Raw genomic sequence first — 13030 nt, forward strand, 5'->3', positions numbered from 1 at the left:
ATTTTTTCCTCACATTGAGATACTTATTTAAAAAGTCAACAATTACTATTTTTCCTCCATCTCAACCCATCATCTTCAGCAATCTCTATATACTCCAGCCCACTCTCCATACACAAGGGTAATTCACAGTGAGAGGGAAAGGATTCTCTGACATTCAGTTTCACCCTAACTGACAATTTTCTAATCTCATTGACGGTTCTCACCTACTGATTTATCTCTTTCTTTTTAATTCATTTTTTTATCCCTCCCTCTCTCCTTGTCTTCCTTTCTTCTTGCCTTTCTTCCTTCCTTCTCTCCTTATTAAATGTTTATTTATCTTCTACTATATTTTAGCCTCTAGGCTAAGTACTGGTGATATAGAAATGAAGACCTTGAAGTTCCATATTTGAGAAATTCAGCAGAGATTACAGGCTATGAGGTAAGATTGGACAGAGACTGTCATACAAGAAAGAGCACATGAGAGGGGAATTTTTAGCAGTACTTCTTGCCGGTTCCACTTAGCATTTGCAACTATCTGGTAGGATCCAGACAGCAGTCAGTGGTGGTAGCTCTGGTAGTGGGGATGGTTACTAGTGAGCTTTTAGTGGTCAGTCTTTCCATCAGCAGTGGCTTACAGCAATCACTTTGATACAGAAGCATTTCCCATGACTTGCTGACCTTCACCACTGGATTAATCCAAAATTATCTTCTATAGAATAGCCTATGGCAGAATTCAATTCCTGCTGACCCTTTCGGTGGCAACTATGTTCTTAATCGGCTCTCCTGAAGAAGGGTTTCTTAAGCACTGACTTAAAGCACAGTATTGGGGAAGTACAGCACTGTGGAATCACACAGTTCACATTTGAAGCATTCACCCTAAATATCACTCATTGTGCCCTTGACCTAAGGTGAATTCTCATAGTCTCAAGGGATTTCTGATAATTGTGTTGCAACACACTCAATTGAAAAAATGAATCACAGAGAGTGCCACTTATCTTCATGCTCTGGAAAATCCAATCCCCACGACTGAATCTTTCAAAAACTGAGCCCCAAGAATTCAATTGTGTGTGGTAGATGGAAATTTGGATTGCATAGAGAATTTGGGATTCTCTACGGAAGCAAACACTGACTAAACATTTGTTAAAATGCTGCTTTTCAAATAAATACGTATCAATGTTAATGCTTCTCAGAAAGTACTAAGAAAGAAATTGAAGATGAGATAGAAAGCAAAGAGCACTAATCAAATATTCAACAATATTTGATTGTCGGTGCAGTGGCTCACGCCTGTGGTTCCAGCACTTTGGGAGGTGGAAACTGGTGGATCACTTAAGATCAGGCATTCCGAGACCATTCTGGCCAACACAGTGAAACCCAGTCTCTACTAAAAATGCAAAAGAACTAGCCAGGTGTGGTGGCGGGCACCTATAATCCCAGCTACTCAGGAGGTTGAGGCAGGAGAATTGCTTGAACCCAGGAGGTGGAGATTGCAGTGAGCCAAGTTCACGCTACTGCACTCCAGTCTGGGCAACAGAGAAAGACTCTGTCCCAAAACAATCAAACAAACAAACAAAAACCAAATATTCAACAATAAAAATAATAGCAACTAAGCCTACCCATAGCACTCAAGTATATATAGATTACCTCATTCAAACTTCAAAACATCCTTATGGGTCTAGAAAAATTATTATGACTATTTAGCTATGACAAGCTGAGGCTTAGAATGGAAAAATAGTACTAATTATTTGATGAATTTCTATGAAAGTGTACTAGCAATGGTATTATGCCTGCACATTAGGGTATTTGTCAAAAGTCCCCAATATTTTCATGTGTCATGAGCTTCAGGAACAGATTTTAAAAATTATTTTCCATAACATCTCTCAAAATTTTATTTTCTTAAGTCATTGGTTTACAAATTATGGTATTTAGCCCACAAACTTCTATTGATCTATCACAAGATAATCCAGAATGATAGCAAGATACTGTAAATGTTTATAGCAATGAGACATTGCCCCCAAATCTGCTTGATTATTTATCTAGTAATTAATTTTTATCATGTTTTCAAAAGTTATAACAGCAACAACCACCAAGAACCTGCTCCACAGGTCATTTGAGAGGCACAGTCTTACTTAAGTTGCACATGAAAAATAAACTTCAATTGAGGCTGTGATAACTCAAGTGTCAACTTTATATACATAGAACTCACATAAGTGAGATATTTCCTTTGATATTTTTAGAGGGAAATTTAAATGTACTTTCAACATATAAGCTGTATTACATCTGAAGTTTCTAAATATGCAACATGAAGAAATTAGATCACATATTTTTAGGGTTTTTATTTATTTATTTATTTATTTTTGGTCACTCTCTGGTGTAATGATTCTAAGACTTATAGAAAGAATAAGGCAGAAGAAAATGGTTCTTGAAATCTGGTTTACAGGAACCCCTGAAAGCTCCTAGAAAAATTTCAGAGTCTCACATATCTGCCACATTTATAATAATTAGCTTTTACTTCCTTTATATATTGTTTGGATTATTTTTCATATAAAGCATCTCCATGATATCATTAGAAGAACTGTCACACTTAGCATTCACTATGGTATTTTGTTGATTTGGGGGGAAATGTAAATTAGTAGGCTATACATGGTAGAGATGCATATTCATAAATCAGTTTCTTTTAAGACTCCTGACCTTTCTCACAATGCCTACTGTTCTTTTAAGCTTGAAGTTATCTAATATCCCATTAAACACATGATGCCTACCACAAAAAGTAGATAATATAATATATATCTATATTTCATTTACTCTTGGAATATAAATTGCTGGAGGAAAAGTGAAAGACTGATTAAGCAAATATCTCCCAATTGCAAGGAGTTCCTACAAAACTCAAGGTAAAAAAATTCACTTTTGAAAAGATTCAGACTAGAATTGCTAAATCTTACAACTTTATCAACTTTATAAATATGTGGCAACATGATTTATCCAAATATTATTACCCACTAAAAATTCTAGAAATTCTTTAAGACAAAACAAGACACTAACATAGAAAATTAGAGCCGGAATAAGTGAGAACATAGAGTGTTTGGTTTTCTGTTCCTGTGTCAGTTTGCTGAGGATAATGGCTTCCGGCTTCATCCACGTCCCTGCAGATGACATGATCTCAAATCCTTTTAAGGCTACATAGTGCTCCACGGTGTATATGCATCACATTTTATTTATCCTGGACACAGGGAGGGGAGCAATATACACTGGGGCCTGTCAGTGGGTAGGGGTGAGGGAGGGGGGAGGGAGAGCATTAGAAAAAATAGCTAATGTATGCTGGGCTTAATGCCTAGGTGATGGGTTGATAGGTGCAGCAAACCACCGTGGCACATGTTTACCTATGTAACAAACTTGTGCATCCTTCACAGGTACCCCAGAACTAAAAATCATAATTAAAATAAAAAAGAGTCAGGATAAATTACATTTTACTCAACTTATATTAAAATATTCAACTCTACTTTATTTTATTTTATCACATTTATTCAAAATAAAATTTTAAAATTTCCCTCTCCTACAATTTTAACCAGCTACATATAGTCTCATAGTTTTGTCAAAGAAAACACATATTTTATTCCATGGCTGAATGGCTATCAATAAATTCAATGGCTTTTGATTGTATGAATCAGATGCATAAGTTTCTGCTTCCCTACTTTGCACCTTCCACCATATCCATCTACATATCTCTCTCTCACAAATGTCACAAATTTGCAAACCTAAGTCAGAGTTACTTTTTTTTTTTTTTTTTTTTTTTTGCTTCAGCTGTTGTTTATTGACATACAGGTAGGCTCTATAGCAACAGGCCTGGAGGCGCTGCAGTAGTCCCTGCAGTGGTGGGGGAAAATGGAAGGTGGAGGGTGGAGGGTGGAGTGTTTGCTGCAGGACAGCTGAGTGGAGGGCGGGGACAGGTGCGAACTGGGGAGGCCCAGGGGGCTGGGGAAGCAAGTAAGGGCGAGGGCCAGAGTCAGCTTCAAGGGAACAACAGCCCCTTGCCCTAAGGCCCCTAACTCTCTAGCTGTTTCCTGACCCCAGGCCAGGGTTGGGAGTCCTCTGGGCATCCATTTTTTCTCAAGGAACTGGACGGAGTATACACAGGAAAGAAAGCTGTCACCCTCTTGCCATCTGGCTCCAGGGGCCTCCAGTCCAGCATTCCTCCTTCTTCCCTTGATTGGGTGGGGCCACATGATGGGCAGCCAGGCTCTGGGCTGTCCCACTAGAGCAGGCTGCAAACACAGCCATGTTTCAGCGAGGCACTAATCTTCTTCCCTGGTGTCCCAGCCCACCAGTGCCACATTACAGCCCAGAGTGAGTTCTACAAGCGTTGCTGGCCTAATGGATGGGTTGGGGGAAGGGGGTGGGACAGGGGCTGGAGGAAGGGCTCTCAGGTTCATCACGGCACAGGAACAACACGCATGGTGTTGGTGAAGCCGGAGCCAGGGCGCCATCCGGTCAGCACAATGACCACATCTCCCTTCTTGAAGAAGCCTCGGGCCTTGCCAACATTCATGACAAAGTTCACCCGGAGGTCCACGTCCTCAGCCCAGGCCCCCTGGACTGGGTCCTTGCACAGCACAGGGAAGATGCCACGGTACAGGTGGACCTGACGAGCTGTCTGGGGATTCCGGGTCACAGCAATGATGGGGGCACGTGGGCGGTATCTGGCCACCTGATGAGCAGACCTGCCAGACTTGGTGAGGACGATTATGGCCCCACTGCAGCACTTGAAGGAGGCCTCCACGGCACCCACGGCGGTGGCTTCTGTGGGGTCGCTGGTAATGGGCGCCAGGCGGCGGAGTTCCTCAAATAATTGCAAGTGGTAGATGGCGGCCTCTGCCTCACGGGCAATCAGGTGCTGCATGGCACAGCCTCCAGAGGATAGTCCCCTTTGGCTGTTTCTCCAGACAGCATGATGCAGTCGGCTCCATCCAGAACTGCATTGGCCACATCACTGCCTTCAGCCCGGGTGGGGCGGGGCTTCTTGATCATGCTCTCCAGCATCTGAGTAGCACAGATGACAGGCTTCCCAGCTCGGTTGCACCGCCCAATCATCATCTTCTGAGCAAGGAAGACCTTCTCCGCAGGAATCTCAATGCCTAGATCACCACGAGCCACCATGATCCCATCACTGGCCTCCAGGATTTCATCAAACCTCCGAACCCCCTCATGATTCTCGATTTTGCTGATTATCTTGATGTTCTTTCCCTTCTCCCCCAGGACCTTCCTAACTTCATGGACATCAGCTGCCTTGCGGATGAACGACGCAAACACCATATCGACATCCTGCTCGACCCCAAACTTCAGATCCTGGATGTCCTTTTCCGACACAACAGGCAAGTCCACAGCAGCCCCAGGAAGGTTCACACCCTTCTTGCTGCCCAAGGAGCCACCATTTTCCACCTCCGTCACCAGGAAGTCAGCACCTTTCTGCTTCACCTGGAGAGAAATAAGCCCATCATCCACGTAGATCTTGCTGCCCACTTCCACCACCTTGCAGATGTTCTTGTAGTCCAGCCATAGGATGTTCTCGTCACACTTTTCCATGTAGGCGTTATCCAGCGTGATTTTGAGAGTGGCTCCCTTCTTCAGCTCCACCTCTGCAGTGCCGCTGCCCTTGATGAGCCCAGTTCGGATCTCAGGTCCTTTAGTGTCCAGAGCCACAGCAACGGGCCGGTAGAGGATGGGGTCAGAAGCAAAGCTTTCCGTGGCTGTGCGCACATTCTTGATGGTCTCCGCGTGGTACTCATGAGTTCCATGAGAGAAGTTCAGACGAGCCACATTCATTCCAGACTTAATCATCTCCTTCAACGTCTCCACTGATCGGGAAGCTGGGCCAATGGTACAGATGATGCCAGTGTTCCGGGCTGTGATGGGTGGTGAGTCAATGTCCAGGCGGCACATGTGCTCCAGGAATGTGTCAGCCATGGCTGCATGCAGCTGCTGGGTCTGAATGAAGGCAGTCCCGGCTTCACTATGGGGCTTCGACATGGCTGCTGAGGTCCTCTGGCCCTGACCGACTCGGGCTACGCTGCAAATTGGAAGAGATGTGGATCCCAGGGACGTGCAGCTGCTGTGCCCAGAGTTACTTTTTGTCATCTTCCTTCAGTCTTTGAAAAACGGCATCGTATACACTTCTACTTTTTTTTGTGCTGTCAATATTTCAGATCTTAACTTTTTGTGATCCCTATTGTCTTCTTGTTTTAATGATCTCCAAGTACAGTGAGTCACAATTTATACAATATGCAAATACAAGGACCAGACTTATTCTATCTGTCAAACAGGCACAAAGAAGAGAACCCTCTGCTATGAACTGATTGTGTCATCTCAAAATTCATATGTTGAAGCCTGTTTCCCAGTGTGATGGTATCTGGAGATGGAATCTTTTGGGAGGTAAATAGGTCATGAGTGTGAAACCCTTAGGAATGGGATTATTGCCCGTAGAAGGACACATGCAAGACAGCTTGTTCTCCCTCTTTCTGCTATCCATGTGAGGGTACAACGAGAGAACAGCCATCTGCAGAACAGAAAGAACGCCTTCTGCAAGAGCCCAATCATGCTGGAACCCTGACTTCATGCTTCCAACCTCCAGAACTGTGAGAAATGTTTGACGTTTAAGGCACCCAGTTTACGCTATTCTGTTACAGCAACCCAAACTGACTAAGACACTCTCATCACAATAATTCACATAAGAGGAATCGTAGTTGAAGAGAAATTTACCTTACTTTTTGAGTAGTAATAACACTTTTAGAATACTACATAAATTTTGATTTTATTTATTTTCTTCATAGCCTTCCACACAAAGTTTATAAATGTCAAATATTATTAGGAGCTCAACTATCCATAATACTGTATTTAAAATAAAGAAATACAATAGACCATGGAAAAAAAATTTAAGTGTTTCTATTTCTGTTTCTCAGGATCTTTTGATGACTGAAATAATTGACAAATTCTATTCTGATCATGAAAATTGGCTATGAGTGTCCAACATACTAATATATACATGATCTGGTCTATATTGCTATTTATAAAAACATAGCTAAACCCTCAAACTAAATCTGTGACTCACATTAAATTATTTTGTAATTTATATATGTGTACTCCCATGCTAAGAGCTACTAAGTGATTGAGAGGTGGTTTATCAACAGATAAAAATCATATGGCTCATCATATTTTTATTCCTTCATATATATATACAATTCAGAAATGTTTTAAACTTTAATTTCAAAAACTGTCACTTTATCATTATTTAATAGCCATTGGGAAATTTAATTATAACTTAAGCGTTTTATGATGGAAAGTATCTGGTATCAATAAGTGCTTATGAAAACAAATGGAGTCATGTTGGTGGAAAGCATTTACCTATGCAGAAGGATTCAAATCTTCAACTACAGAAGCATAATTAAATTAAACTTACTGAGTAGTTTTATGTACGAGACAATAATTTCTAGCACTGGAGCATATTAAGAGGATGGCTGGAATCGCTCACTGTCTATTTTTTCAAAGGACATTAAAAGTGACAGAAATCCTGAAACATAACTTGGCTCCTTTTTAGATTGTAATAAAATAGAACTAGCAGTTGCTCAGATGTTTTTTCAAGAGTAATTGTAGCTTCTGTTTCAAATTGTAATTCTTTTCCTATCCTTGAACAGCCTGGAAAACAAACAAACAAAAAAAAACCCTCCTGTATAAAAAACAGAAGATTGCATTAAAATAAACATCTCAATTTACACTTATTATCAATATCATTTTTATTTCTGATATTAAAATCAGTTTATGAATAAGTCAATAATAGAGGATTTTTAGTCTTAGAGACACTAAAAATATATGAAGACTTCTAAGTTTCAAAACATTTGTCAACTGAGGCCATTTAATACAGATTTAAGCAGGCTGGCTTTCTAAGCTTCCTAAGGAGAAATAATGTTTCAATGGATGTAAAACATGTGTTTTGGTGGAAGAAAAAAAAATCACTCCAGTAATGAGGATGGTAAGTTTAGATCATGGAGCCTAGAAGTCAAAGCTGAGATTTGCCTAAGGTTTATTCAGTGTGCCAGTCATTGCTGCACTTGTTTTTGTGGAATTCTAATTTGGGTTGCAAAGTGAATTATGCTTCCACTGGTACAGTGACAGAGGACATGAGAGAATGTGTTTGGTCATGGATGGCATGAAACCTAAGGATGTCCTTTCTCCCAAAATAAAATATGATCCTATCATAGGTAAAAGAGTTCCTGAAATGAGGGGATAAATGGGAAGGAAGGAAGAAAAGGGAAGTAAGGGAAACTCTCTAGCCTTTCAAAGTAGAGAGAGGTCAAATTTAAATTTCTTCAACATTCTTTAGCAATCCAAGGTCTTTATTCTCCAAGGCAGTGGTCAAAATGAGAAAAAAAAAAAAAAAAAAGGAAAAAGAATCCAGCTGTGGTATTCATTTTTAGCCCAAAGTAAATAATCATTGAACAGAAGTTTCTTTTCCACATATTGCTGGCTTTCAACATATATACACATATAATGAAGAGCACGTGAAAGAAAGCATGGTGTAGCCCTCAGCGGTCAAGCCAACACCTCTGTGGTTCTGGATTCCGATCCAGTGGCCACAGCTTACTGATCACACGATAATATTAAAAGTGACTAAAAATCACTTCTATATTTTACAGAACCTTGTTTCCATAAAAGCCATGGAATCTCATAAGCAATAATTACTTAAAATATCTTATGGTTTTACATAGTTAACCTTACCCAAACCATCACAAACTCCCTCAGCCCTTGGCAACTGTTGACATTTAAGTCTGTGGCATTTACCAGTGGGCATAAAGTTTGTTATAGCTTGGCTCTTGCTCCATTCCTTCCATAATGGCTGCTTGATTTTTCTAGTCAGACTTAAATAATTTAAGTGACATTAGATAACATCAAACAACTGTCTTAAAGACAATATGGAATTGTCTGTTTTTTATTCCTTCACATAGGTTCATTTAACAAATATTTATTTGGCAACTTTTGTGTGTCAAGTCCCAAGTTAGACATTGGTGACAAAGTAGTAAAGAAATATATCATTTGCCCTCAATACCCATAATAAGTCATGCATTTGTGCGTATGGGTATGTAGGGTGTGTGTGTGTGTGTGTGTGTGTGTGTGTGTGTGTGTGTGTGAGAGAGAGAGAGAGAGAGAGAGAGAGAGAAACTTAGGAGTGGCAAGAGTTAAATCATCACATTTATAATATATCATTACAAGCCCTGCCAAGCGCTGTGGAAGAAAAGTAAAATGTACAATGAAAGATTATAAGATCTCATTTAAATCTGTGTCCATCCGAAGTTACATCACCACATACCTCCTATTGATGTTGTTTTGAATTGACTCAGTGCAATTTTATCTTAGGCAACTTTTTTTCTTTTGCATTCCTCTATTCCCCTTTTAGGCAACTTCCTGAACTTTCTTCTAGAAACCAGTGTATCTGCTACTCATACCTTCCCATCCTGATGCTACACAGGATCTGAATATGAGTTCATACTTCTGACTTCATCAACAAACTGAGGTTTTATTCCCTCCTTTGCTCCTGGTGGTGGTGATAAGAATTTTAGTTAAGGATGTGATTTGCTAACTCCTTGTCAGCAATAGCTTAATTCTTTAAAAGTGATGACAAAATTAGCTTCAGGAAATACAAAGGCTTATTCGGAATATTTCAGGCAAAATAGAATCTTGATGTTCCCCTCAAAATAATAGAGCAGAGGAAATTGCCAATTCTGGTCCCAATTTGGCTAAACTTAAACTAATGAATTGCTCTTTTCTATGTAATCCTAGAATTACACCACTGAATAACTCAATTTTCTTTGGTCTATTATCACTTTTGTCAGGGATGTTTTCCATTTACACCGAAAAAGATCCCATTTCACAAGAACATTCACGTGTAGTTCTTTCTTCTTGGAGAAAAAATTTTTGTCTGTCTTCATTGTAATTTGCAAATTTAGCATTTACAAATGAGTACTAGAACTTGATAGATTAGCTGACTGAAAGAACATTTATTGAGCACTGATAATCCATTCTAATTTTCATGCAAAATAATTATGTCTGTATTCCAGACTTAGTTTGTTATTAGTGACTGTGACACCTTATAAAGATATACTATGATGGATTTTCATTTTCCTATTTGAAACATGAGATATTTAACTAATGATCCCTATGACTACTTTCAAATCTAATAGTCTATGTTCTATCACATTACAAGTTTTTTTTTTTTTTTTTTTTTAATCTGAACTCCTATTACCAGGCTTACTGTATAAACTGCTATACACATAAGCTTAAAAATTGAATGTAGTTTTTGTGGCAATTATAACTAAGATTATTACATTATTTAGGAAATCTAGAACATTTACACTTGTAAACAAAGTTCAGTTGCTTAGAAGAAAAAAAAAAAAACCTCTCCTTTATATATGCTTCTGATGTTAGATGGACTCTCTTCAGTCAATGTTTCTTATGATTAAAACTTGAGAATATGTGACTATAGAATTGTTTTCCTAACATCAGTTATTTATTGTGTAAGTAGACATATGTATAATTATACAAACATGACCTTTGTGTTTTCTTGCTTGGGAGGACAGAATGGAGAGGTGGGGTGGTGAGAAAGGTTTATAAGATTAACTACTAAATAATATGTTAAAGCTAGAACTCCAAATCCAATTAATGTTCAAAGTAGAGTTAGTATATTTTACCTTTCAATCTTCTTACATTCTCAAAGCCAAGTAATTTATTAAGGCATTCTACTATAATCATAGGACTTATATAAAATAATGTAATAAGTGCAATTTGGGGATCTGAAGGTAAACCTCTTTTGTAGACTAATGGCTTTTAATAAGATGTAAATTTCTTATAGAAATGTAACACTTTTAATTTGAGAGTAGAGTAATAGAAAAAAACACAAACTAAATTTCTTGTTTGCTCATGTAGTTATGATTAGTATCAGAAAAAAATGTGGTATTCAATAGTTATTCCTTAAAGAACTGCAGTTTTATTGAGAATACCAAGAAGTCCAGGGATCTGGACAATTTACACATCTTAGAAAAGACAGAGCCCAATTTTGCTCAAAAGTAAAGAGAGAGTAAGAACTGTGAAGATGAAGTCTTTATTATTTTGCTTAAAATGGAATCTGTAAGGATCTAAAAAAATATTCATCACTGGCAATTGTTTAGAGAGGGGTAATTTCTAAATATAAAACAATTAGAATACTTGTTTCTTTTATATTTTTGTTTTATAACTTATTCAACCAAAAATTTGAAAGGATATCTAATGATTATTTTCTTAATTGTATGAAATTAAGAATATTTTTGAAAATATTTGAATTAGAAAGCCCAAGACCGAAAGTATTATTCAACTGCAAGAAAAAAAATTAATCTCTATTGTGAACTAAGTACTTGGAATAGAAGATTAAATAACGCTTGGTGGATTCCTTTGAAAAGCTGATAACCTTGAGAGTAGAACTGACACAAATAGATATTTCAACAAGACATTTTGAGTCCTAAATTGTACTGTAAAATATAGGAAAGATGACCTTTTATAGCTAGGTGGTTTTACACAAATTGCTTAAATATTGGTGCTTTCATTCCCTTGTCTCTAAAATTGGAATGGCATTAGTAACATCTTCTTCATGGCCTTGCTGTTAGGTTTAAATTAGTTAATACACATAAAGTACTAAGAAGAGTGCTTGATATAAAAAATCACTCTATAAATCTTATTTATTGATTATCTTCAAATCACAATTTATATAAACAGTTAGCAAGGTGCCAGGCACTTAAGAAAAACTCAGTAAACATTAGCTAGTATTATAGTCTAATATGGAAACACAGATTTGGCCTCTGGGTTAATAACCAAACTCAAGAACACTTGCTTTATTTAAATGAACTAGACACATTTTTAGTAAACAATTATTTGGTTTGTTATGCAGCCATTTTATATATATATATATATATATATATATATATATATATATATATATATTTTTTTTTTTTTTTTTTTTAATTGAGACAGAGTCTCCCTCTGTCACCCAGGCTGGAGTGCAGTGGCGCAATCTCTGCTCACTGCCAGCTCCTCCTCCTGGGTTCACGCCATTCTCCTGCCTCAGCCTCCCGAGTAGCTGGGACTACAGGCACCCTCGATCACACCTGGCTAATGATTTTGTATTTTTAGTAGGAGACGGGGTTTCCCCGTATTAGCCAAGATGATCTCGATCTCCTGACCTCATGATCCGCCCACCTCGGCCTCCCAAAGTGCTGGGATTACAGGCGTGAGACACCGCGCCCGGCCCAGCCATTATATTTTAATATGATTTTACTATGAAAATACAAGACAAAGAAGAAATGGAGCGTTTTTTATGTGTGTGTAACAGGTTATTAATATAAAAGTGAAAAATTTATTGTACAAATGCTAGTTACAATATTCAAAATATGTCACATTGAGAGCTTTAGAAAGTGAGCAAGAAAATATAAGAACTTGTGGGTGCCTTGGCAGAGGGCTCTGCTATGAATCTCAAACTTACTCAAAGCTTCTCTGCACCTCAAGTCTGGTGAAAGAGGCTGATGTCAGACCCTCACTCGATTAATATAAAAAGCAAGGGATGGACTGGCTAGCTGCTGATGAATGAAGAAAGGAGTGGTTGCCTCCTTAGGACTGATGAAATGATGTCTGAAAATTACCCACAAATCAGATACAAGTTAGGTGCAAGAGAGAGCCAATGGAGCTGTCTTAGATTGAAGAGTGAGCAGGACTCAGCAAAGGGCACTAAAGATTACTTGGAACTTTGAAAAGAGTCAGTAAAAAGCTAGGGGAGAGTATATCACCTCCATCAGTGTGACTACAGGAGAGAGGCCCAGCTGTGAGTAATGGCAGGGGGCTATCTCCAAAGAGCCCATGAACATGCTCCATTAGTCAATGAGCAGTCAGTATATGACAGTTTAAGTCCGGTGAGATCTTTCCTATTCTCCACCGCTTTCCTCCCCAAACTGTCCTCAAACTCTGAGGAGGTTAACACCCGTAGAAG

General features: G+C 38.6%; 1 protein-coding gene across 1 annotated transcript; it reads right to left on the minus strand.

Annotated features, from left to right (window-relative positions):
- Positions 1-4171: 4171 nt before the first annotated feature.
- LOC102144419 (pyruvate kinase PKM) lies at positions 4172-6089 on the minus strand. The gene is given in 2 exon segments (XM_005573046.4): positions 4172-4875; positions 4878-6089. Coding segments are annotated over 2 exon segments (1593 nt in total). The 5' UTR covers positions 6001-6089; the 3' UTR covers positions 4172-4405.
- Positions 6090-13030: the final 6941 nt, after the last annotated feature.

This window comes from Macaca fascicularis, chromosome 3, assembly GCF_037993035.2.
Source record: "Macaca fascicularis isolate 582-1 chromosome 3, T2T-MFA8v1.1".
Classification (NCBI taxonomy): Eukaryota; Metazoa; Chordata; class Mammalia; order Primates; family Cercopithecidae; genus Macaca; species Macaca fascicularis.